A 27,044-nucleotide genomic window follows, 5' to 3' on the forward strand; every position below is an offset into this window, starting at 1 on the left:
AGATAACAAAAAAAGATAAGAATTTCAAAGATTCAAAAAGCCACTGTTGTGTTCTCTTATGCAGCATGCATCAAACTCACAAAACCATTGAGCAAATATTGAGATGTTAAACAGCAAGGGTACAAGGGAATATCGTTTCCACAGGGAGATGATCGTTTAGAATGAACTATGAAAAAAAAGAAATATATATATATATATATATATATCTGAAAGAAACATGATATGCAAGAGTTGCCATATATTCATGGCAGGTGTCCTGGCTCTATTGATGCCCTTTATGTTTTTTGTTATACAACAGAAAACAGTTGAAAAATATAGTCTTGATTCTGTCTACATGATTAAAAAAAAAAAATCTAATCACATAGTTTAATTGAACTCAAAGACATTGAATAAAAATAAGAAAATAGTGTTACACAGAAATGTATAGCAGTCACTGTAACACATTTAAAAGGGATTAAAAAGGTGCTGATCTATTCTGTAACTTATAATTATTATTAACATGCTTTAAATTAGTGTTGCTCCGATGGCATTTTGTGGCCCCGATACCTGACTGTGCAGTATTTGCTGATACCATCTGTATGAAATTGATATATACATATATATATATATATATATATATATATATATATATATATATATATATATATATATATATGAAAAACTGCATACTACTTGGATGTAAAATCATTGCCATCATGGCTTTATCAAGCTGCTGCCTTCCTTTGTGAAGCAGGAAAAAGACTAATACAAAGTGAATCCAGTAGAACTTTGTATTAGTTGTAATACTTGAATAAACTTTTGGCTCTTAAAATAGTATTGTGCCCTTTTTGTTGGTATTCGCCAATAACAATACCACCATTTTAGCGCAATATCGGGGGTCCTGCTCGATATTGGTATCGGTGCAATACTACTTTAAAAGATATCTTTAGCCATATAACCTAATCAGTTTCACAAGCCAAAAAAGGGAATATAGTTTCTTGGGCATCAATGAAAAACTGGACTAATTTCCTTTTAATATTAGCTAAACTCTAAAAACACAGGGATTTTCATTAAAGCTTGCGTTCTGGATACACTAAAGTAATGTACACTTTTCATGCAAAGAGAAAATTGCTTCAACATTAAAGGATAAACAATTAAAAATCCAGAGAAGTTGAGAAATATCAGCTGAAGGATAAACTTTCAACAATGTTTTGGAAGGCATGACCAATGGTACACCTAACTACGTAGCCTCTTTAAAGCGGCAATATATTTTTAACAAAAATAAAAAAGATTTTGAGTCTGAAATATAAATGATTCACATTAAGGATATCCCAACTGTTCTAGACAGACAAGCAATTTTAAAATGCATGATTCTAAAACAGGAGTCTTTCTACTACCATACACAGGATGACAATGTTTACATGGACACCAGCTTGAAGCCTCTCATACAGCTATGGCTGGAAACAGAAAATATTCTCTTTGAAATAAACAAAAATAAAAGTAGGAATATCACATGGATTTGTGAGCAATTAACTGCAAAAAAAAGAAAACTATAATCATAATGATCAATGAAAAATTGATGGATGAGGCACATCTATCCAAAAATAACCCGGATAATTAATATTTCAGATTTTGGATTTAAGATAAATATAAACTTAAACATCAGGAGAGCACTTTCCCCCCCCCTAGTATCTGCACCAATGATGGACATAACATTAAACTACAGCTGCTCTATGAATATCCTAGTTTCTCTTCAACTAACTGATAGAAGAACAAAACAATGGCTGGTTAACTAAATATGGTCTGATGGAACTTGATGATTTAGTGTCTATGTAATATAATTTCAACAGTCACAGACTATGTGGAATAAAGTGAGATCTGTACAATTACTTTTTTGGTTTGCTGACATCTAGCGACACAGTTGTTGTGAAGTTGATCAAAACTTGGACACAGCTAAAGGTTGCTACTTGACACTGTGGCAAATTACAATCAGACTGGGCCAACTACAGAATTCTGGATTGTCAAGTCTCAAATCCATGAACAAATAACCTCATTAACATCAACCTGAACCTTAAATTTCACCTCAAGATTTGGTGTTAATGCCTTGGATTTCCATTTGATATGAACTAAGTAGGGTTAGTTTACAAATTAAGATGATTTTCAGTTGCCTTGGGTATGCTGGTTTTCTTTCACGATTATTTACTCTCCATTTGAGAACATACGAAAATTTATAACTACAAGGAGCTACCACTTAAAATACAACTGAAAGGGAACGGATGAAAGGGTCATATTTGCCCTTTAAAATAGGATGCTCTGCTGAATTTCCAAAGTAATTTTCCCAAACTTTTTATCTTTCACCAAACAAAAGCTGAATAACAATTTAGAACCTTATTTTATGATATTAAGGTTTCTTCTTGGTCCCATTTCTACAACTATAAAAACACAAAGTGGCGTAATGCATTTGAAATGAAAATAAAACATAAGCTGTAGTGAATTTACATGAAACAGAGACCTTACATATAAAACAAAAAAAAACTGAACAAAGCACAAAAATTAATAGTGCATCTTTTACACATCTTAAGTCCAGTATGATCTGTAAGTCCACACAGTGCATTTTGGACATTTGCGCTCCATACACGGAGGATGATCTTAATATTCGAAAAACATTTAATACCCATAATCATCTCAACAATGCACAGCACAGCTTTGAAAGAAGACACTGGCCTGAAGTTAGTAAACTCTACTGGTCATGGAAGACAAAAAACGAAAGCTCTCAATAGAAACAACAATTTGCTCAATCATTGACATGAGTTCATAAATTATAATGTTCTAGCTTATTTTAGTGTATATCTGACAGGTTCAACCCCAACACATGTCCAGAACACAACAGAAAACACCACTTCTTTATAAGTGCACCTTAGTTTAAACAGTAATTTAAAAAACTTTAAAATGGAAGCCACTTAAGTATTATTGTTTAATGTTAAAGTAATCTGACATATACTTTTTCAGTAACCCATTTTATGACAGCAGAAACCCAACAGAGAGAAGTACTCTACATTGAGATAACGATAAAGAAAAAGATTTGCTTAAACCAAAGCACTTTATCAAAGCAACATAGTGTTTCTCCAGTATCATACTACTACTGCAAAAAAAAACAAAATTAAACATCTTCACCAAGGGTTATAAAAAATGCAGAGGGCTGCATACTGTGATGAATATTACATTTTGTTCTGACACATGTAATCATGAAGTTGCAGCAATAGTGAGCTCCCTTGATGCGTCTCATCAGATTAGCGGTACTTACTACTAAGCTACAACTCCAGACACAGTAAAGACAATTACCAATTTAGGATGAGTCCATAAGCTAACTGACGAGACAAAACATGTACATCTAGGATAAGATAAGGCCATAATTGGTTCCGTTTTTTTGGCATTTATTTAAAAATCAAACCACAATATGTAGTTTTGCTGTACTGTGTTTAGATTCGAACATTTTAGCTTACTTATTCCAGGGATTGTTTGTGTATGCATGCTTTTCTCATAATGTAATATTCATGCATTCACAGAAAAAGACTGAACCCTGAATTACTTTTGTTATAGTGTTTAAAACCTATGTTTCTTGAGCTCTTGGAGGATTTCAAACTTGTTTTCATTCCCAGTTTTTAGGAGGACTGCAAGTAAAAGCTTACATAAAAAAAAAAAATTTTGAGATACTGGCCATATCGTAAAATAATTTAATAACTCTGTTTTTTTCATAGGGGCAGACACATTGTATAAGCAAAGAGATAAAATGAAAACTGTAGAAATTTGTTCAAAGAATACTTTTTCTTATGTACATTTGATCTATACTCCACCAAAGGAAAGACATCTTTTATAAAAAAAAAAAAACTTGTCCACCCCTTTTTTTTTTTTACCTTAAAGGTATAGTGGAGGATGTTCTTTTTATGGGTGGGTCCCTAAATGAAGTGCTTCACCTAATTGTTATTCATTCTGGTGATACATTTCTGTGCATGCACGCTTTCAGGCGTATATCTATGGTGAGCTACGGTTTCAGACGGTCACTGAAGCTCACCTCTCTCACTGCGGTACTTTGAAAATGGCAGAGGGTGGTAAGAGAAAAAGTGTCTACGAAGTTTATAAGAAGGAGAGAAAAGCCTCAGAAGAGAGCAACAACACCAGGGTGTTTTTGGGTGGTTCTTTTACATGATAACGTACACTGAAAGTGCATGTCGGGCTTCCCACTGATGCCTCGGTTGCGAAGTTTCTACTGAACAGCTTAAGTTTGGCATGCTCTTTGGAGAAACCTATTTCACATCACCGCTACTACAACGAGGAGAAATGGGCTCATGCATGCTCTTGCACAGGTTTAATAGGCGTTCCCTCTCGGGAGCACACACATGGCTGTGCATGTGGAGAGGGCAGTTTTTAAAAGAAAATTCTGGACAATCCTCCCCTATACCTTTAATGATTTTTCAATTGCAGGACTACATTGTAAGGGAGGATTCTTCCTTGCATGTTGATTTGAGGCACAAGTAACAGAAAAAGGGTAAGGTTATTCTGTCCAACCATGAAATGTCACGGTTTTGCAGATGACAGCAGGTTGGTGAACCAGGCTGCTGCCGATGATGATGCTTGTCTTTCTTCTTTATGCTCCTCTCCATCAGGCAGGAGGAACTGTGAGGAAGATACAGAGGTGGGTGAACCCAGCGAGTGGGTGGGGCTCATCTTTTCATCAGCCTCTCTTGGAGAGTCTAAAAGCCAGGAACTCTGTGGCTTGTAGCCTCCAGAGCTAAGAGCCTGTGGCTCTTCAAGAGGCTCAGAGGAGGCTGAGGCTACTGGATGCATCTGTGGCTGGTAACCCCCTCCTCTGTCCCCGCTGCTTACAGGGAGACCGTGGTGCGGCTGGAAGACCTCAGACGGGCTTTGAGAGTCCGAAGGGAAGACCAAAGAAGAGCAGGATGTCTGAATACCTGTGTAGGTCACATCAGTGTTTGCTGAATCTACAGAAGATGAGGAGGAAACCGAGGAGTCTGGAAAGCGAGGTCTTATGGGGCGCTCATCAACCACTTGGTTGTAGTAACGCAACGACTGCGGCTCATCTGTGTCTACTGGCTCATCACCAATTCCGTCCCCTGCATCAATCTCTTCTTCCTCTGCAATGGCAATTAGGGCATCTTTAATTAAATCTCGCTCAGGTTTCTCTATGATGTTGACCATACTATGGGGAGCTGGCTTCAAGTCCAATGGCCCCTGAAACAGACAGAAATTAAAGAATACAGGGTTAATTTTGAATGCGTTTACTAATTATCCAGCACAGAGATGGTGATTGTTTATTTCTAGATGGAAAACTGGAGTAAATTAAGCTGAAACTGTACCCGTGTCCTGGACCAATCACCCGGGAGCTTGGGCTCAGGTATGTCTGGATAGAAGGCCTTTTTAACCCTGAAACAATCACAATGTCTCTTGTTACACCCAGAGTTAAGGACATTGTTTTTTTCAGCGTGGGCAGAGCTTTAAGATTCTAAGAAGTTTGGCTTTGGTCTTAGTTGATTATTCCTCTGAAGACCAAAACATTCTTACCATCCTCTTTTTTTGTAGCAGAAGTAGGCAGCCGTCACCAGTAACAGGGTTACCATTCCCAAAGAGGCCAGAATTTCCAGAATCAGTCCATCTCCTGTTAGAAAATATATATATTAAACAGGTCTAAGGCAAAGAATGAAAATTTGACTAAATAAAAGCACATTCTGTAAAACAAGTGTTCACAAAAACATATTAGTTGTGTTTCAATAATAAGTAATAATTTGCATACCACATTCCTTCATTGATATGGCAGCAGTTCCACCTGTATCTTCGCCTGCAGACGTGTAGGCCTTCACAGTAAACTTATGGGTGCTTCCAGACAGACCCTTTACAGTGTATGTTCCTGTTCCTATGTTCAGATTTGCTAAAATGAAAGATTTCAAACAGAAAAGCAGGGACAAGATTAAGAACAGAAACAGAATAAAGTGATCGACTTTAACTTTAAGATAACAAAAAAAAAAACATTGTGTGTTTTGAGAAAATGACTAATGCATTAAGAATGCATGTGACAGCCTTTTTATTAGACTCAAATTAGAAAAGAAAACCAAAACTAAAATGAATAGAAGTAAAGGAAGGACAAAAGAATCAAAGAAAAGAGAACAAAGAAAACAAAGATTAAAAACAAAACAGATGGATCATTTAGACCATGAAATGTACAAAGAATTGTACAAATTCTTTGTACTGTTTGTGGAGCACACAGCTTAAGCAGAGGGAGAGTTTTTTAGGCAACATTTTCACTGTTACAAGGCTTTAAAAAAATAAAGATAATGATGGATTAAAAATATTTCAACAATGGAAAATATAACATACAGGCAACGTTTTTTAGGCCGTTTTTCTTTATGAGTTTTACAACTTAAAAGTAGACCATTAAAGGACAACTCACCCCAAAATCAACTTCTGTTTTACTAATAATCTGTATACATGGATGTCCTATAGTCCCAATACATGTCTTGGGCATTATCTTTCATGCACATTTGTTACAAACCTTCTTTCATGCCTGATATGGTCTGTTTGTCACCCCCCTTAGGTAAATGGTTGTACAGCATCTGAATTTGAAGTAATATTAATGTTGGCTCTACCATAATTGCGAAAACAGCTAGAAAACGTAACGTTTCAATATTCTGGGCGATGCTAGGTGGGAGTGTACAGCATAGAGAGCAAGTTTACAACACCACACAACATGTAGAAGTAGAAAACATGGCTGCTTCCAACAGTTTTAAAGTCTCTTCCTGTCATCCAAGAGTGACAGTGATTTGTTTTTACTGTCAGTGTTTTTATTTGCAAACTCTTGCCAGTATGAGGTGTCGCTCGTCCACCATGTTTATCAACACACAGCTTTCAGCAGGTTTACTTCTTTATTTTCTTAATTTGAATATCAAGCTGGTAAAAAAAAATACAGAAATATTTTGGCACATTTATTTAAAAAAGGGTCAAATTTACCTTTCAGTAATTGGACCTTGACTATTTGTTTCATGTGAAGAAGAAAAAAAATACAGAACATAGGTTCTGAATACTTTTTTCTTGCTTATCTATACTAGGGGAAAAATACCTATATCCATCGCCTGTTCAAGTAAAACTCTTTTTATAGCTTTTGTAAAACAAATGATTGTTTCATACAGATTTTTCTTCATGACACACTTTACTTTGATAGATCGATTTACAAAATTTACCAAGAAGTATGAGCTGAGAACCGTTGCTGATGTAAACATTGTACCCCTGGAGGAATCCTCTCCTGTTAGCCAATGGAATCTCATCCCAGGTAAGGACGACATCACAGTCCTGCTGAGTAGTCTCCAGATTGACAGAGCTGGACGGGACTGAAGTGGTGACAACCAACAGAGGTTAGTAGATAAAAATAACAATAATAAGATAGTAGATAAAAGCAGATAGATTGAAGTCATTGCTTTATTTTCTGCATCTAGCAGGTTTTACCCAGCTCCTGCATGTATCCTATCCAGCGCCGCATGAGTACAGGGAAATCTGACGGGCAGCTGTAGAGGGAAAAGTTGTACCTCACACCAGGCTGGAAGTTGGCTGATTAAGAAAAGAAAAAAAGGACTTCACTTTAAGATTATACAACCTATGTGTTGTACAATGTGTTATACAACAAACCTGAATATTCTACCCAAATCCTACAGCAAAAACATATTTACATTTCTTTAAATCTATGTTCACAAGGCCTGAATACCAAGCGTACCAGACTGAATAGAGACGTTAGTCTTTCCAGCGTCCAGTCTGATCCAGTCCACAGGGCAGTCATGCATACAAAAGGCATCACACCACTCGACCAAATAACTGCATGTGCTGTTGCTGTTGTGCTGCCAGCTCAAAGGGAAACCACTGCTTGTATAGACAGTCTTTTCCAAAGCGGAGGGCTCCTCACCTGAAAATGAGAAACCATGCTCTTAGCCATACAGAGAACTAGAGATCAGTGCATATTCAGGAAGTTGTTAATGTATAGTTGTTTAGAAACATGAAAATATTATATTAATTTGTGTATTTTGTGTTTTCATCTTCAAAGCAGTACCGGTAGTTAAATGTTGAATTAAAAGGGAACTGTTTTTTTTTCTATATTGCTTTATTAAATGAAATTAGAAATGAATAGCTTTACCCAAATTTGGGTCAAAATATTGGTAAAAAAAACTTGCTTTATAAAATTATTACTTTGGGGCGTATTATTCATTCTCTTGATTTTTTTTTTTTTTTAGCAAAAATTAAAAGAAAAAATATCAGGTAAGGGTTTGTTATTCTGTTCATATGGTTTAAAGAATCGAAATTTTTTTTTTTTTTTTTTCTGATTTCTAACAAAAAACCTGAGTGTACACTGCCCATTAACATTTCTCCACTGTAGATTTATGAGGGAATCCCCTTTGTCCCTTTTTTTGCAGATAGCTTATTAAAACAAACAGGCATGTTTGACAGAATACTCCCGAAAATTCAGTGTATCTATGCATACCTGTCAATCGCAATGGTACGTTTGAAGGCTGAGACACCCCTCCCACGGCTTTCACAGTCACTGTTGCATTGAGTTTGTTATCACCGCTGAATGAAGCCCATCGTGTGAGGTTAACTGACAAAAAGTTATTTCCTGCAGATAAAAACTTCACACTTGGTTCATTTTCTCCAGGGCTCCAAAAGGTAACCTGGTATCCTTTGATTTGACCGCGGCTCTGCCACCTTGTCAGAGGCTAAAACAAGAAGGAGCAGAATGAGAGGGATTACTTTTATTGTGAAGTTTGAAAATAAGTGTAACTTATTTTTATGAGAGAATACAAATGTAGAAATTTGGGGTAACAGCTATATTACCTAAATGTAATAACTAAACATTCAAACTACAAAAAAAAATATAAATACATTTTTAAGAAAATAAGCCACACCTTCCAAATAATTTGTCCACTGTCTCTGTTCACCCAGAGCCACACATCAGGGGAATCTGGAACTAGAAACAGGGAGGGAGAAAAAGGTCAACCATTACTTATAAATCAAAGTCACTATAATTTTTGCCCAAAAAAAAAATGTAAGCTTTAAACTCTTTACCATAGGGTTTGGTTTTAAAGGTAACTGCTTTGCTCCAGCTTCCCCACTTCCAGAAATGCTTCTGGGATCCACAGCGGACTTTAACTCTGTATTCCTCATCAAAGTGGAGATCCAGCAGAACCACAGAGTGCAAACCCTTACCTGAGAAATTTCTAAGCTATACGAGTAAAAAAAAAAAATTGTATTACTTAAGAAAAAAACATGCAAGTTACATTTTCATGTTATGAAGTCAAGCTAGTTATTTTGACTTAAACTTGGCAATTCCCAACCTTGAAACATAACCCCAGTCCTTTTTATCTTAATGAATCTTAATATCAATTTTAGGTTAAACAAAAAAGCAGAATGTTGCTCATACCTCAGAGCTAGCTTCTTACTAAAACACAACAATATGAATTATTAGCCATATGTCATTTTTCAATCCAGATGTTTGGGTTACCGTACTCAAAATTAATGCAGATGTGTTTTCTGAGTGTTTCTGATACAATTAATGGGTTTCCCTTCCTAATCGTTTTCAATTAAAAGTTTCAAACAATAATGAAACCTCTTGAATAATTTATCAAATATACCTAGAACACACGTTTCTCCATATTACCTTAAACAACAACAAGCAATTTTTAGCAGCATAATTTTGTTGAGGATTCCCATTTAATGTCTTGATGTGTTGTCATAAAGTAATAACATCCATATTTGCCTAAATGAACAATAAAAAAAAAAATAAAATAGAGCCCAATTTATTTTCGCATTATAACATTAAAACTTAGAAAAGCACTCAAGAGAGAGCAGACCTCTGCCAGTCACCAACATTCTGACTTAAACCTATAGCTCGAACTCACACATGATTTCATGACCAAATTTTAATGACTAAATTTTTGTTGGTTACTTTTAATTTTTAAGGGACACCTCAGATAAAAACTTCAATAAAATCCCTCCATAACTTTTTCATGTTATGCTGTACACACTCTATTAAGTCCCTGAAAAACCTTCTTCAAATCACCTACCGTTGTATTACTGCTCACTAGTTCAACCTGGCAGACAAGCTCGTGGTTGGAATAGTCGTATTTCCACTTCCAATGCACAGTCACATTAAAGATTTGAACAACAGCAGTCAGGTTAACTGGTTCTACGGGGCACACTGTGGGGCAAGAGCAAAGAAATAAAGAACAAAATTTAAAAAACAAGCTGACATAAGGAAAAGTCTTTGGTAGAGACTCAGGATTTATATTTGTAATTTCTTATACCCTTTTTTTTAAATACAACTAATATGACCTTTATAAAATGAGAGCTGAAAGAGCTGATGATCAGCAAAAGTCAACGTACCTCTGTGATCAAGTTCCGCTGAGTCAGTCAGAGTGTACTGACCAAGAGGATTAACAGCCACCAGAGTCCAGCTACCGTCCCACTGAGGTGTCCCACAGCTCTTCTGAGGACAGTACCTACAGACAGCAAGTATCATAATACATCATAATAATATTTTCAAAGTCATATATTCCAAATCAGAATAAACTTTAATCAGCCAGGGTTGTGTGCATAAACAAGGAATAACTTCCGTTTTCCATCTCTTACATAATAGACCAACAGTCCAAACACCAACCACAATATGTAACCCACAACATGTCGACCATATTCATATTATTACCAACATTTCAGTCATTTTGATTACATTTATTTTTTATAAAAAAAAATAAAATAAAAAAAAGTAGGATTAATTGTCCCCAATTTTGAACTAATAAAATGCTAAAAATAGCTTTGGGTTGGACAATGTGGCAAAGTTTTTTTTATCTTAATCAACCTGGATATCCTCTATTTAAAAATTCCAATAACTGTGATGGTATAGGGGTAAAGAACAGCCTGTTAACTATGATGCATGTCTTGTCAAAAAGGTCCTAACAGTCAGGGTTCTCAGCTTAGAGCCAGATTATCCTACCTGATGCATTAAAGCAGTGCCTGCACATGTTCATTAACATGGGATTGAACCTTGTTTGACATCTGAACAGAACTTGCTTTAAGATCCACAGGTTCCAGGTTCAAACCCTGATCTTAGATGGCCAATGAACCATAAACAGCAAAAAAATTAACCATTTGGAATTTATTCATACTAATTATCCAAGTGTTGCTGCCAGTATCTCAAAAACCAAAGCTTAAGATGTGATGTGGACAATCACAGAAAAAAGGACTTCATCTGGATGCCATTAATGCAAAAAGCCTTCATCAATCATTCAGATTTGGATTAAATAGATACAAACCTTCATAGGATGACAAACACTTAATTTGGCAAGCTTTTAGATGAACTCTATTAAAAGTCGTAATTACACCAAGCCAACCATTAGGCGGACATGCAATAAAACGGTTACTTAGCCTGAGTGTTTATAGGTTTTTTTCTCTATTTACTCCCCCCCCCCACATAAAAACATTCTTTCTGGAAGAAAGCCAGAAAGAATTGCCAAAAATAGCCTTATCACAGATGGTGACAGAGTCGCTGCCTGATAATGATCATTCCTCTGTCACCAATTCCATTCCCTTTGAATTTAGCGCAGACTGAAATGGCCCAAAATGCCTCTGAATAACAGAAATTCTGGGCTAAATAACATTTCTAAGCAGATATTATAAGGAGTACTTGCAAGCTTGCACAAGTTTGCAAGTACTCAAGCTGACATCTCATGTGTGAGCTGAAATCTCACACCGTTTGTCAGACTGTTTGGCCCCAACTACAAAAACGTGCCAAGTTAAAAAGTAACATTACAGTTAGATCCTTCAATCCTTCCTTTTAACGACTACTATCCTTCCTGTGTTGAGTCATTTTTTAATTTATGTAAATTTTTCTTTCTGTTCAGAAAAATGAAAAGTCTGAAAGATGTTGCTGATAATTTACTGACATTAAACTTTATTCTAAAACTTACAGAAAAAGGGTTAATTTTACATGGTGCATCAATTCTTACAAATATTCTTTCTAAAAAATTATAGCAAGCATTTATTTTTTTTATATTTTAACTAAATAAAATATAGAAAGCATTTATTTTTTATGTAGACATCAATTTTATAGAGGTGTAAGTATTTCATCCTTTGAATTGTTTTGGTGGATTATGTGCTTAATATATTTTTGACAGATTAAAAGACTGTATTCTGTAATTACAATAATTAAAAGCTTGGTACAGCAATATTTCCCATATTATCTAACACCTAAAGTTTGCTGTTTCAACTATCCAACTGGTTCAATTTCCATTTGACAAATGGGGGGGCGTTTTATCACTGCAGCTGCTGCAGTGATCCACGCCGTTTTAAGTCAAGATTCTGTTTTCAAGTATTTGCCGTTGGAGTGACTGCTAGGGGTATAAATAACACCTTTATCAGGATACGGTGTTTTATCTAAGCTTGTCACAGTATTTCCATTCATATCAATTCACAAGTTTAAGATGTGCATGAGGCAATACCATCTGAGTTATTTACACTGATAACAACTCACAAAAAATGAGTTAATCCTGATTGGAAGATGTTATTCCTAAGGTCTAACAGGCATCAGGAATTTTAAATAAAAAACAGAGTTCTTGTAATTATATTTCCTCACCTTTCCTCATGCCTTTTGAACTGTTGAACAGAAGCATATCTTAACTCATTGAGTGCGTACCTGTTGTTTATAGAGTATCGAGTTGTCCTATTGCCATACAGTTTGGTGTCTGGTCCCTCATCCCAGTGACACACAGCTGAGATCAAGTCCTGAGTCTCACAAGATAACTTGCTGGGTCGAGGTGGATCTGAGAATGGGGAGAAGATAAAACGAGATGCTGAATTACATGCAAGGGATGCACAAAGCATGACTTGAAAGGTTTATTATCGAGATTTATTGAAGAAGAAATAACAAATATATGGGGATCACCAAACATATCAAAACCCCTAGTAAAGAATTCTTTTTAAAAAAAGGGAGTACATTTATTTAATGGGAAAACCACACCGCAATTTCAGTTTTTGCATGGACTCATGTACAGTAATTTTTAGGACCAAGTAAATGCTGTATTATTCTTTGGGACAAATCAACACCTACACGGGAGTCTTTGTCAATTCAAATAGCTTGAAGTTGAGCAACCTTTAAACAAAAATGGCTTCCTAAATTTTTGTTGGTTAATTTTAAAACTATGGTAAAAAACTTTAATGTCATGAAATTATACAGGAAGGTACAAAGAATCTATAAAATAACCTATAATGAGATTAACTTTGTTCCAGGTCCTTTAAAAGGACTTTTAAGAGTTCAAAGACTTCTGACAATCAGGAACTGATTCCAGGGGGATGGAGACATCCCTTCATTTCAGATTGGGCCCTCAGGACTAACCATTTGTAAGAAACAATTATTCATCCATTGATATTAATGTTCTCCAAGTCTCCAAATTTTTACCATCCTCCTAACTGGACATACAAAGTTGGATCCTCATCATGCCTACAGCAATCAGTGTTTTAAAAATGTATTCAATTATTCTGTAAGTGTAAACATTGACATGTTTAGGCTAGTAGCCATTATTGGAAGGACTTGACTTACAAAGGTCAACACTAATTTACCTTTATTGGACAGCATGTTCTGTTTTTTTTCTCAAATTTTTAGGAAATGGGCCTATGTGTCATAACCCTGGGAAAAGGGCGTTCAAGACATAATCAAATTAAAGCTTCACACTTTAATCCACACACAAATATATCTTACATCCAACAAAGATGACGGCTCCTGATATTACATTTCTGCTATGTGGAAGACAGAAAACGTTGGTTCCAGACGGCTGAGATGCTTTTTGATTAACAGCTGTGGTGGCGTAACTTCGTCGACTCAAACGTGTCACGTTCATGAGTGTTCCTCCATAGTAGATTTTTTTTAGCTCCATTCCCGCCGCAACAATGCAACAGAAGGTTGTGTTGGACCCTACAGACACAACTTTGCTATGGGGATACATCTGGGCGTCACTGTTGCTGGGGATATCTCTTCCTGCCAAGAGGACGAGAGTAAGAAATAACAACAAAGGGTTAGGAATGGAGGAGAGGATGAAGTTCTTGCCAATTTTGCATTCATACCAAACAACCAGATAAGGGGGCAATTTCACACTGCTCTAATAATTCGGTAAGAATCCTACTTCCTGGCAAAGGACTTTCAACTGACCTTCCAGGATCTGAGGTTCACTCCATTCACTTCTTGCATTTCCTTCCCTTGAGCAGATTTTGACTGATAGTGATGTACACTCCAGAGGTTCCACAGACGTCCAGGTCCATTGGTGCTGACCACCATCCTGGTTCACTACAGCAGAGACCGTGTCCTACAAATAATATATGGGGAACAAAAAGAATAAGAAGACGTCCTATAAACGGTGCATCATCCCCAGTCGGGTGGATGTTAAGGATTTTTACCACTTGCCCGGCTTTCACATTTCATTTGCCCAGAAACAATTTTTACTTGCCTAGTATAATGTTTGATAAACATAGTTCCTAATATTCATTTTTGTATATATATCAATGAAACATGTTTGTTTTTTAAATGTTTTTTGTAATTCAGTAAGTTTACAGGTTCCTGGTGTGTATATGCATGCGTCAGATAATGAACTCAAGCCTACATTACCGTGTTAACATGCTTTTCAATCCTTCCTGCACATTCTTTTCAAACTAAACTTTGCCTTAAACTGTTGTGTGCTTGGAAAAATATAAATTGTAATGTTAAAAATCTTTTAAAAAAAATTGACAGGTTAAAAACTTACACCATTACTATTCACCAATTTAACATGTTTAGCTCTATAACATTTAAATGCACCATTCTAAAGTCTAAGAGAAAACAATTTAATGAACATTTTTTAATGTATGACCACTGAACAGAAGACTGCCATATGATAGAAATATTTACACTGTGTGCATACAATTATTATTATTTTCCTAATCCCTGACTGATCATTTTTAATCTAGTATAGTGTATTATAGTATAGATTAAATTCATCATCCAGCAGAATTCTCTCCCCAAGGAGAGAAAAATCACGCCATCTAGCGGTAAATCACAGCCTTTTCAAGAATGTGTACAAAACAACAAAATTGGTGCCAGCAATGCTTGTGGGTCATTTTCAGCGAATGTCAGTGATTTTAAAGTAATTTTGAGTGATAAATAATTTTTTTTGCAAGCATTGCACTTGCCCGGTGGGCAAATGCAATGAAATTTGTACCCTCCCGAAAATAAAAACTACTTGCCCCGGGCGATCGGGCAATGGTTAACATCGAGCCCTGCCAGTGTATGGTGTAACAAAACTGAAACCAGAAAATTTAAGAAAAAATGTTTAGTATTGTACTAAGGTTCCAACACATTTTCTATTTAAAAATGTGATGCTTTTCAAACTAAAAACAAAACATCACAAGATATTTTCCAGCAGTTTGTACAACAGCTTGACACATGGTTTTTTAAACATTGTTTAATTTGTTTTTTGTTTGTGTGGGGGGCCCTCCCAGGCATGCAGTGCCCTCACATGGTGCGTGATGCGTTTAGGCAGAGGGTCAGCCGTATTTGGCATTTAAAGAGAGCTTAGAGGCTAAAACCGTAGAACAGTGTGCCTTCCAAGCTGCAGAGTTTCATTATGGTCTTAGAATAACAACAAAGGTTCTTAAAGGTTCCAAACTCAAACTATTATCTATTCTTACTTCTTTTCTTTTTGTCACCTAAATTTAATCAGTTTTTGTTAAGTTACTTCAGCATTTTTAAAAATGAGAAGGAAACATAAAAGACATAAAGCAATGTTGGCATCAACCCACAACTGTACAGTACAGTATCCTGACCCTACCCTAAACTCTAAGAAGACACCATTTAAACAACACATGCTAAGATAAATTGTTGTGGAAAAAAAGTACAATTTGAAGAAAAATATTCTTACATAAAAGACGGTTTCATTAAATTCTGTTCTCAAAATGATGATTTCAAAGATAGGGGCCTTTCCTCCAAACCAGGAAATGGATAGTTGCTGAGTGGGATAGTTAGCTGAAAGGCTCACATGCTGGGGTACAGCCAGGACTGGAAAAAGAAATAAAACAAAGTTTAATTTACATATAGAAACAAAGAGCCTTTTTGTTCTCCTTTTTAAATGTACTTGTCATCATCTTGATTTTCTGAAATCTGCAGAATTAGACCTTTACCAGAGATTGTAATCAAGGGTTTTCCTTAAATGGAGATTTCCTCTTACCAGTTTTAGCTTGAGTGTTTTCAGCTGAGATGCCAAGGAGAAGAACGACGACCCAGAAAGGTCTGCAGTCAGACTTGGAGATGGTGCTTTTGAGTAAACAAGCCATAATCGTCCAACGCCTGTTAATGCCGGTCCACTACACTATTGTGACATCAAGCTTAACAACCCAGAGAGCTAACTGAAGGATGAAAGAGACCTGTGGGAGAGAACAGCAGAGAGACATAATTTCAATGAATTCCAAGACAAGAAAAATGATACCCACTGCCAGGCTAAATGTGTTTGTTTAAATGTTTAATTCGCTAATAACAGTGATACATGGTTGGACGGACATGGTTGATAGCGAAATGGCATGAGTTTTTTTGTCGTTACATGAACTTTTACTTTCAGACGTGTTTTTTACCCTGCACACCTGAATGAAATGGATAAACTATCACACTAGCAGCAGTCAAGCTCTGCTAATGAGCCAATACTAGAGTCTGGTGGTTTGAGGCAGGGAAATATTAAGCTGCAAGACACCGGCCCTCAAGGATTTGAGTTTGAGACCCCTAACTTAGGGAGTCATAGGAAAGGAGACTTTTTTTTCTTACAGGTAAAGGGATGCACTGCAAAAACGAGCTAGAAATAAGTACAAAATTTCTTAAATTAAGTGTATTCACCCTTAATTTGAGTAGGTAAATTGGATTATTTGCCAATGGAATGAGTATTTTTACTCTTAAAATAAGATAATTAGATAATATGCACTTGAAATAAGAGAATGCAACTGTGTTTTATTATTTATTATTTTAAGTGTAAATTGTCTTGTTCCATTGGCAAAATGTATCTTTTACCTCCTCACTTCAAGAACAAATGCACTTATTTTAAGAAAAAATGACTTATCTAGATTTGGATTTTTTGCAGTGTGGACATTTTATTTTTTTCCAAAGTCAGAGGAGCTGTAGAGTGGATGTGGAGCACACCCGTTTACCTGGTGACCATGCGAAGAGTACCCCTGACAAGGAGGAGCTTGTTAATTTGACACGAACTACAAAACAAGAAGGGGGAATACTTTTAATCCTAGAAGCATCAGGTTAAGCACAAGATTTTTTGAAAAGCAGAACTGTGCATAATATTGAGCCCCCTTAGATTCATGGTTACAACTCTTGCAATGGCTCGGTCAGCATCAGTTAGCCAACATCATCTTTATCTGCTTCAGGTAAATAAATCTAGTGTTTAGGATGATTAAGCATGATGCCAAAAAACAGGGAGGTACCAACATCAATTCCTATGTTTCTTCCCATATTTGTACAAATAACTTCCCCAAAATGCAATGAGGTTTTCCTTTAGAACCACAAAATGCGGTTCAAAAGAGATGAATACTTTTGCAAGGCAATGTTGAGGAAATCATTATCTAAAAACTACAGCAGGGTTTGTTGTCACATAGATTTCACGGGTTTGATTCGTTCAAGATTTAATTTAGGGAGGAAGCACCATTTGTTAAATTGCTTTCAAATCTCTGCTACTCTCTGTGACTGGATGCCTGCCAAACCCATACATCCGTCTGCCGGGAAAAGGTTTAAATAACCATGGACAAAATAAATAACTGAACACAGTCAGTTGTCACAGTAAACAATGGAAGACAAGTCTGAGAATGCCTTTTTAAGGGGGGGGTTAGGACTTCTTTGCTCTTGTAGACTTTTGACCTGGACCAACCTGCAGTTAAATGCAACCTTGCTAGACAACTCTTTTTAGCAGCCTATGGTTGTATTTAAGTTTTAGTAGTTTATCTTTTAACCTTTTTTCTCATTAACTTGTTTATATCTTATTTCAAAATACTTAGATTTCTTTTTTTTTAACTCATTACATAGACTTTGCCTGGTATAAATTAATGCATGGATTCTCTCCAGGTACTCCGGCTTCCTCCTAGTTTAAAAACATAACTGTTAGGTTAATTGGCATCTGTAAATTCTCCTTAGGTGTGCGTGTGTGCGTGAATGTTTGTTTGTTCTGTTTGTCTCTGTGTTGCCCTGCGATGGACTGGCAACCTGTCCAGTGTGTGCCCCATCTCTCGGCCATACAGCTGGAGATGGGCACCAGTATCCCTTGTGACTAGGGGTGTAAATAATAATCGTTTTGTATCGATGCATCGATCCAAAAGCCGACGATCCAATGCATCGACACGTCCGCAAGTTAATCGATTCATGTTTTTTTTTTCCTCCGGTCTTTTATCCATTTGCTCCTGGGAGTAATTCTCCCTCCCGTGCTGCGGTGGCGCTAAACCTATTTTGCACTCCTATCTCGCTTCATGGTTATACTCTTAGAGCAGTGTGTCGCAGTGAGCTTGACACAGACATTTTTAAATTATGCTCAGTATTGAAGCGTGGTCTGTGATACACACTGTGGGTCTAGATACGGCCGAGGTGGCAAGGAAGTGGGGGCGAGTTTAGTCCGACGACGGAGGGACATGAGGGCCAAAAAGAGCGGAGATCCAGGTGGAAAAAGGGTCCCAGCGTTCTCGTGCACCTCGCTCTTCTAGCGGGTCAAACTTCACGAGTTGTTTTCCACAATTTCGGTCATAAAAACAAAAAAAGCTGGCCTCCTGTCTGTGGCACTGTCTGTGGTCAGATACAATTTGGGAGAGGAGCAGCAGAGCGTCTGTGGAGGGGGCGGGGACGTCGACACTCTGGAGCCGAGGTATTGCATTGCACTCATTGCACTGATTTTCTGCAGTATTTTTTGATGCAACTGTTCTACTTCTGTTATTTGCTGTTGTTTCTAAAGAAAATGCATAAGGATATTACAGCTTTCATTGATTTATTTCAAACTTGAAACTTTGTTTAGCCTGTAAGGTGTAAAAAAAAAAAAAAAAAAAAAAAAAAAAAAAAAAAATTTAATCGATTAATCGAATTGAATCGTGGTGTATTCTTGAGTATTGAAAATAATCGAATCGTTGGGTCAGGAAATCGATACTGAATCGAATCGCCATGATGGATGTGATTTACACCCCTACTTGTGACCCCACTTGGGATAAGTGTGACGAAATTTGGATGAATGGAATAATCAAAAAGATTAACCATAACTAAGAGGTAATGTACGATAATGTCATGCCACATACAACAACACAATCATTATCTACACTTTAGATGACCTGTAAAGCAGCTCCAGTTTTTTTCTTCTTCCACAGGGCATGGCTAAGCTTAACATTTTGTCCAAACAGCCAATTAACAAAAGTGACGGAGAATTTTCAATCAGAAGGTCTTTGAGCACATCTGGATCACCACTGCGGTTTGGTCTCCAGTCATGGCCTTAAAGCAGGCGTATGCAACTTCAATCCTCCAGTACCGCCATCCTGCAGTTTTTAGATGCATTTCTGACTCACAAGGTTTTATTAACTTCACAATAGTTGTACAAAGCCCAGGTAATTAACCATTCATTTCACTCAGGTTTGTTGGAGCAGGTATATATCTAAAGGTTGCAGAACAAAGGCACTGCAAGACTGGAGTTCTACATGCCTGGCCTAAAAGGAACATGCTCTTGGATTTAACCCTGGGAAACCGAGAGCTTGAATTAGGACATATGAGAAAGCATGACATTCTGCCGGTACTTCCTGTCAGTAGAGTTACAAGAAGCAAACTGTTCTGTTCAGTCCTTGAACAAAAATTGGGAACAGCCATGTAAAGTTGTCAGTCTCCTTACAATGGATTCCAAACACTTTATCAGTTTACCCCGCCTTCTATCAACAACAAAAAAGCTGCTCTCGAACCCTTAACAGGCATAAGCCCGGACTCACACAAATGCATACATAAAAGAGAAAGGGAAATTAATTTACCATTAATGCTCTCACTACACACTTTTAAGTACATCTGCTTAATGTTTGGCTGATCCACAGGCAGACTGGTTTGACACGACAGAATTATATAGTTAGCTCAAATATGGCATGGATCCACCCTGCATTATATATATTAGGGCTGCAACTAACGATTATTTTAAAAATCGATGAATCGGCCGATTATTTTTTCGATTAATCGATGAATTGGACAAAAAATATTTTTTATATTAACCTCTTTATTCCAAAATAAACATTTTAGACAGAACAAACAAGCACACAAGTACAGGTTGCTCATTAACTGTACTGGTGCAATATGAAAAATAAATGTTTGTGTTAAAACTACGCAAACTTACATGAGAAATATAGCTGTACATCCACAAAATATAGGGTACTTTGTTTCATAAAGCGCAAAAAAGACAGGTAGTTTTGTTTTTAAAAGCCCCTAAGGGGTTCAAACAATAGGTCCCCCCATTTCAACAAATGAGGTTTTTTTAGACTAGAAGAGTTCTGCCTTTTAAGCTAGGAAAGTATAGCAGTTAAAGTTGCTACTTGAGAAAATACTTAAAGGAATAGTACACCCAAAACATGATTAGCCTTCATTTTCTACTCACCCCCATGCTGAACAACACTCTGGAGTACTTTTTTGATATCTCAAATGCATCTGGAGATCTGGGAGGCTTCTTGCTGTCTGCTGACATTCAAATAATGGAGGTCTATGGTGACCGAGACAGAAAGGTCCATAAAAGTCCACAAAAAACGTGTCAATATTCCTCCATACTGCTTGTCCAATGTATTCCAAGTGTCCTGAGTGGGTAGCATCCAGAATTTACTCGAAACGAAGTCATTTAGAATGTTTTTAGAGCATAAACAGTAATGTATAGGATTTCCTGAAAGCGTGCACATGCGCGATCACAACGCTACGGAAGCCGGCAGACCAAACCAGACGAAAGTGCGCATTCAGCTCGGCAAAGAACTCATGCTCTTCCTCAACACTGAAGTCCTCAGACATTTTTCTTTCGTTGTTTCTTTCTTTGCACAGGTAAACAGCACATTTCTTCTTCTACACTTGCATTATCGGCAGAGCAGACGCTGAATGCGCACTTTCATCTGGTTTGGTCTGCCGGCTTCCGTAGCGTTGTGAACGCGCAGGCGCGCGCTTTCAGGAAATCCTATACACTACTGTTTATGCTCTAAAAACATTCTAAATGACTTCGTTTCGAGTAAATTCTGGATGCTACCCACTCAGGACACTTGGAATACATTGGACGAGCAGTATGGAGGAATATTGACACGTTTTTTGTGGACTTTTATGGACCTTTCTGTCTCGGGCACCATAGACCTCCATTATTTGAATGTCAGCAGACAGCAAGAAGCCTCCCAGATCTCCAGATGCATTTGAGATATCAAAAAAGTACTCCAGAGTGTTGTTCAGCATGGGGGTGAGTAGAAAATGAAGGCTAATCATGTTTTGGGTGTACTATTCCTTTAACCATAGAGATAAAAATAGTCCTGTGATTCAAATTATAAATTGTATTTGGAATAAAAATGAGAGAACTAGGGGTGCTAAAAAACACATCCTCCAAAGACAGATATATGGAAATGTGGCATATAATTAATTGACATATTACTGATCTTGCTGGATTTTATTCTGCTTTACTTCCATAAATTGCAGGATCTTTATCTTTGACAGAAGATTGAAACTTTAAAAGCCTTGCCCTCATAATTTGCAAGTTAATTTATTTATAAAGAAAATATAAATGCTGCTTAAGCTAATTCAAATGAAATTAAAAGTAAAATAAGTAGCAAACCTTATCACTGTCTGTAACCTACTAACACGGTAAGGAAAGCATCATGAGCTACCTGAGAAACTAACGTTACGTTTCCCCACTTTAAAACAAAACAAACATGGTCGCTCACCCAGCAGATCAGCTCTCTTCACTGCCATCGAAGGCTCCAGCATGTTTTCTTTTCAGGTGCTGCGTCATAACAGTGCTTCCGTGCCATGTTCATTTGTTTTTACAAAAGTTGCATGTTACGACTTTTTTCGCTTTACAAAGCGCAGGCTATTTTAATTATTGTGATCAATTTGCGCCGTCAATCCCGGCGCATGCGCACTTCATTTGCAATCCTGCGGCTCTGACTGCAGCGCTGAGAGGGACTCCTGCGGGAGCGCCGCGGGAGAACAGGGTTGGGATGGGGGAGGCGCCCCACGGCAATGACGACGGCGGCGGATGACGCATTAATCGCGCGACACAACTAATCGATGATGAAATTCGTTGCCAACGCTTTTAAAAGTCGATTTTTATCGATTTTATCGATTCGTTGTTGCAGCCCTAATATATATATATATATATATATATATATATATATATATATATATATATCAACAGTTCAGGCTGTGGTCATAAGATGTGGAGGATATTTATTTAAATAAATTGAGTATTATTTAAAGGAAAAGTCATATTCAGAATTTAAACATATAAAAGTACTTTAAATATGAAATTATTACATACTGCTCAACAAATGATACGTGTTTTAATTAAGAGTGATTTCATTTGAATGTGCTTTACCAGAGACATCCATGCTTGTCAAAGAGCACTACTGCTACCTACCGGTTTATGACGTCACGGTGCAGTATCTGTTATTGAGCGAGTCCCAGAGCTGTATCTGGTGTTTGTCAAAACGCGCTATTATCCAGGTCATCTTCAAAACATTCTTAGTCCAAATTTTGGCTACATATTACATGCTTTTTCTCTGGCCAGAAGTGAGTTGGCAAATCCTCCCTCAGCAAGGCGGCAATCCAACGACGAACCCCTTCGTGGAGAATCATGAATCAGAAAGATAAAATAACAAAAAAAATTAACTTTTACTCAATGTATTATAACGTCTAACTGCGATGCACGTGGGCATTGTCAGTTTAACTATAGCTCTCGTGAATTTCAATGGAGAAGTCCTCACGAAAATCTTAAATAATTGTTGATTGCAGATGTGTCTAGTAGTTCCCATTGATTTTGCTTGTAAAGCGGGGAGAATGTTGTTATTGTTTTTTTCTTACTGTTTAACGGTAAATTCATTAAATTACTGTGAACATATTAGTTTTAGGTATAAATAATGACCCATTGACCCATTTATTGCTGACCGGACTTAACCTTTTAAATGTTGAAGCCCACCTGAGTATTGTTGTTGACCATGTAAAAATGTTTAATCATAGATGGGAATTTAGTCTATAACAAGAAACGCTCTCTTCATGCACTTCACTACAAACAGAAAGTAAAGTTTTCCTAACTTGTCCTGTTCTGCAGCTGCTATAATATATAATAAAATGAATGTTTAGTGTTTGCGGCTGATAAAGAAAAAATTTGAGATTTAGTAGCATGAGAAGTAGCATTTATCTAAACTATGAAATATTCAAAGCAATACCATGAAAAAAATCTTACTGACAAGTTGAAGACATATAATAAACAACTCAAGGTGACAAAATAGCATTTAACAAAGACAACAAAAGACTAACTGTGTCAGTTAAAAACTACCGTATTTTCACGACTATAAGGCGCACCCAAACGTCTTTTTTCCCCTCAAAATGTGGGGTGCGCCCTATGGTGCGGTGCGCCCTATCTGCGGATGTTGTTGAGACCACCATGAGTATGTGAGAACCTTAAAGGGGGAAGTGTGGGCGTGGCTTGTGTATAAAAGAACAGAACAATTTTTCCATCCGGACCAGGACTACAGTTGCTCAGCGACGTCCGGCGGATTATGATGAAAAGCTGGCGAGCTTCCACTCTTTCTGCAGCAAACACATCGCTGACAAAGTCATCCAGCCAAGCCACATCACCAACATGGACAAGGTGCCGCTCACTTTCGACATCCCGGTGAATCACACCATGGAGAAGAAGGGGACCAGCACTGTAGCGATACACACAACAGGGTATGAAAAGGCGTCGTTTACTGTTGTGCTTGGCTGCCACGCAAATGGACAGAAACTGCCGCCTATGGTGATTTTTAAAAGAAAGACTTTGCCTAAAGAGACTTTTCCAGCTGGAGTTGTTATTAAGGCGAATGAAAAAGGCTGGATGGACGAGGAGATGATGAAAGCTTGGCTGAGGGAGGTGTATGTAAGGAGACCAGGTGGTTTTTTCCACGCATCACCATCTCTGTTAATTTGTGAGTCCATGCGTGCCCATCTCACAGCCGATGTGAAAAAAAAGGTCAAAGAAATGAACGCTGTGCTTGCTGTTATTCCGGGAGGTCTGACAAAGGAACTTCAACCGCTCGACATCGGTGTGAACCGGCCGTTCAAAGTAAGGCTGCGAGCGGCGTGGGAGCGATGGATGACAGACGGAGACCACAGTTTCACTAAAAGTGGAAGGCAGCGCCGGGCAAGTTACGCCACCGTTTGCGGATGGATTGTAGATGCTTGGACTAACGTTTCTGCTGGGACTGTTGTTCGAGCTTTCGCAAAAGCCGGCATCATTTCCAAGGAGCCGCCCGGCACGGAAAGTGACTCTGACAGCGAAGAAGAAGGGGAAACTGGCATGTCGGATTTAGCGCAGCTGTTTAATTCAGAAACAGAGGATGAGGACTTTGAGGGGTTTGATTAATACTCTGTAATAAATACTTGAATAAAGCACAATCATACTCAGTTTTGCTCCAGCTCTATTTTTCTACCTGAAAACTTAATTCAACAGCAGCCTCTGGGCCGCGGCGCATCCGGGCTCACCTCCGCAGGTGTTTTTTCATCTAAATATTCTAAATCTTTTTAAGTGAGAAAGTCCACCTGAAAATTTTATCATTGCAGTCAGTTCATCCAGATTATTATCCTGCCTATGTTTTAAGTTAATTTATGCGTCAATAAACTGTATCAGAGGAGTAATCACAGCCCTGTGTTATCAGCGATGTGTCTTTCACGGCCGGTTCCCAGGTTTGAATAATACTTTGTAATAAATACACCTTGCAGCTTTATTTGCTGTGATCAGTGGGAATAAAGTAGTTTTAATATGTTTTTAGGGGGAAAATCCACCTGAGAGGACATGTACCTGTATATCAAAAAACGCGCCCTATAGTCCGGTGCGCCTTATGTGTGTGTTAAATACAGAAATGGGACACATAACTGAGACTGCGCCTTTTAGTCCGGTGCGCCTTATGGTCATGAAAATACGGTATAAAGGACAAAAAAAAAAAAAAAAGAGCAATTGTGTTACACAGAATGAAACTGAGGGAATGGTTCATGCAGATGTTTGTCCTTTTTTTCTGGCAGTTTGGTTTCTCCCCAGACAAGCTGTGGCACGCCTCAAACATTTGTGTAGCACAAAAAAAAACAATGTTGAAAGCTACCAAGCCCATCGCAGCAATGGCACAACCCAAAGACGAGACAAAGTCCAGATTAGATTTTTCAATGCAATGCAAAACTAGTAGCTGAGATTGGTAAAGATTTGCATTCTATGGCAGCACTGCTTAGATACTATACAAATATGAAAAGATGCTGTCTGCTTTGGAAAAGTTTAGTTTATTTTTTTCTAAATCATTCTCCCTTAATTGTAATTTTTTTTTTTATCAACTATTTTATACTACTAACTACCACGATGAAAAGAAAATTGTATAAATTGTGTTTTAATGGAATATTTTATAGCTTCAACATGTAGTCTTTCAGTTACAGTTTAACTGTACTGCCTACATTTTCAAGAACTGAAAGTGTAAGTCTTGCGTTTGACATCTGAGTCAGGCCTAGTTTTAGAGCCAAAAGATAATCAAGGGGTATAAAAAAAAACCCACAAAACTACTATTTAATTTTCTTAAATAAGTCTAAATAAGGGTTCTCTCTATGAACTCTTTTTTTTTAAGTATCTTTCACTGGTTTTCCTCAGCTTGTCAACGGAACAAGTAATTAAATGTGGAAACTAGGGCTAAAACAATTTGATTAATTGTAATTAATCGGTTATTGAAAAAACTAACTTAGTAATCCATTAATAGTTAACTGGAGTATAGAGACTCTAAAACATTACTTTTTTTTCTGACAGAGCAACCCACTTTGAGAATCAATTACAGCAAAACTGAAGAAAAATGTTAACATTTTGCATTTAAGATAAACATATTTTTAGTCTGTCATTATGCTCTATCCAGAACTCCTCAAGTGGAAAAAAATTTACTTTCACCTAGTTTAATTGCGCAAAAAAGTCTACTTTAAGTAACCTTTTAAGGAACCTTTAGTTGCAGCCCTTCTGGGAGCAACTAACTCCTGTCCGCGCGCCGTACTGGAGTTGTGACAGGCAGCCCGGGCCACAGGTGGTTACGCTCTACCCTTTCTATTCATACGGCTAGCTAATCTGAATCGTTCAAATCCATTTCGAGAGGGAGATCATCTGTGGTAGTAGCACTAGACATCTTCCTGGCATGTAAGTAAAACTAGTTGCAGTTCAGCGGACAGGAAGAATGAATGGTAGCCGGCGCACGCGGATGATGTCATACACACTCCGCTTTGTTTTAAAAAAGATATAAATATAAAAAATATAACCGCAGATGTCTGGGGGACAGTGATTCACCAACATGTTATTAATGCTGGCGTACCATAAAGAATAAATTAGGAACAGTTTAGTTTGTGCCTTCAAGTCGTTGCCCATAGGAAGACGTTACTTGGATATAACAAAACCAAATATCTTCGGACAGCTCCAAATGACACAAAACTCATATGGGTGAGTAGAACATGATGTAATAATGTAAAATCAAGGGGCCAATGTAAAAAAAAAGAATGGTGTTCCCCTTTAAGTTTAGGACAAAAAACTCTATTTGGTGCATACTAAAAACCATAAGTCTCTTTTAACTATCTAAAATGTTTACTACACTACACTGGCTGTCCTGACTGGCTCAGACTATCTTGTCTGTTGCTATATGACATCTGAAGACTGATTTATACTCAGAAACCAGGTTGTCTGTGTGTGTGTTGCAGTGAACACAAATGTGCCCCTGCCCCT

The 27,044-nt window shown here is 37.3% G+C and overlaps 1 protein-coding gene across 1 annotated transcript in view; it reads right to left on the reverse strand.

Annotated features, from left to right (window-relative positions):
- Window positions 1–1,317: 1,317 nt before the first annotated feature.
- Window positions 1,318–27,044, reverse strand: part of LOC119798540 (leukemia inhibitory factor receptor-like) — a 30,680-nt gene continuing 4,953 nt past the window's right edge. Inside the window, exons 2-18 of the mRNA XM_038308053.1 lie at window positions 16,275–16,470; window positions 15,969–16,105; window positions 14,228–14,381; window positions 13,781–14,056; window positions 12,719–12,845; window positions 10,414–10,529; window positions 10,095–10,228; window positions 9,097–9,253; window positions 8,937–8,998; window positions 8,516–8,747; window positions 7,757–7,942; window positions 7,492–7,593; window positions 7,230–7,376; window positions 5,789–5,923; window positions 5,560–5,653; window positions 5,355–5,421; window positions 1,318–5,229 (exon numbers count right to left, since the gene is read on the reverse strand). Coding sequence (XP_038163981.1) covers window positions 4,555–5,229; window positions 5,355–5,421; window positions 5,560–5,653; window positions 5,789–5,923; window positions 7,230–7,376; window positions 7,492–7,593; window positions 7,757–7,942; window positions 8,516–8,747; window positions 8,937–8,998; window positions 9,097–9,253; window positions 10,095–10,228; window positions 10,414–10,529; window positions 12,719–12,845; window positions 13,781–14,056; window positions 14,228–14,381; window positions 15,969–16,105; window positions 16,275–16,380 — 2,907 coding nt within the window. The 5' untranslated portion in view covers window positions 16,381–16,470 and the 3' untranslated portion in view covers window positions 1,318–4,554. The remainder of the gene's footprint in view (window positions 5,230–5,354; window positions 5,422–5,559; window positions 5,654–5,788; window positions 5,924–7,229; window positions 7,377–7,491; window positions 7,594–7,756; window positions 7,943–8,515; window positions 8,748–8,936; window positions 8,999–9,096; window positions 9,254–10,094; window positions 10,229–10,413; window positions 10,530–12,718; window positions 12,846–13,780; window positions 14,057–14,227; window positions 14,382–15,968; window positions 16,106–16,274; window positions 16,471–27,044) is intronic.

The sequence above is a fragment of the Cyprinodon tularosa genome, unplaced genomic scaffold, assembly GCF_016077235.1.
Source record: "Cyprinodon tularosa strain WSP-4 unplaced genomic scaffold, ASM1607723v1 ctg63, whole genome shotgun sequence".
Classification (NCBI taxonomy): domain Eukaryota; kingdom Metazoa; phylum Chordata; class Actinopteri; order Cyprinodontiformes; family Cyprinodontidae; genus Cyprinodon; species Cyprinodon tularosa.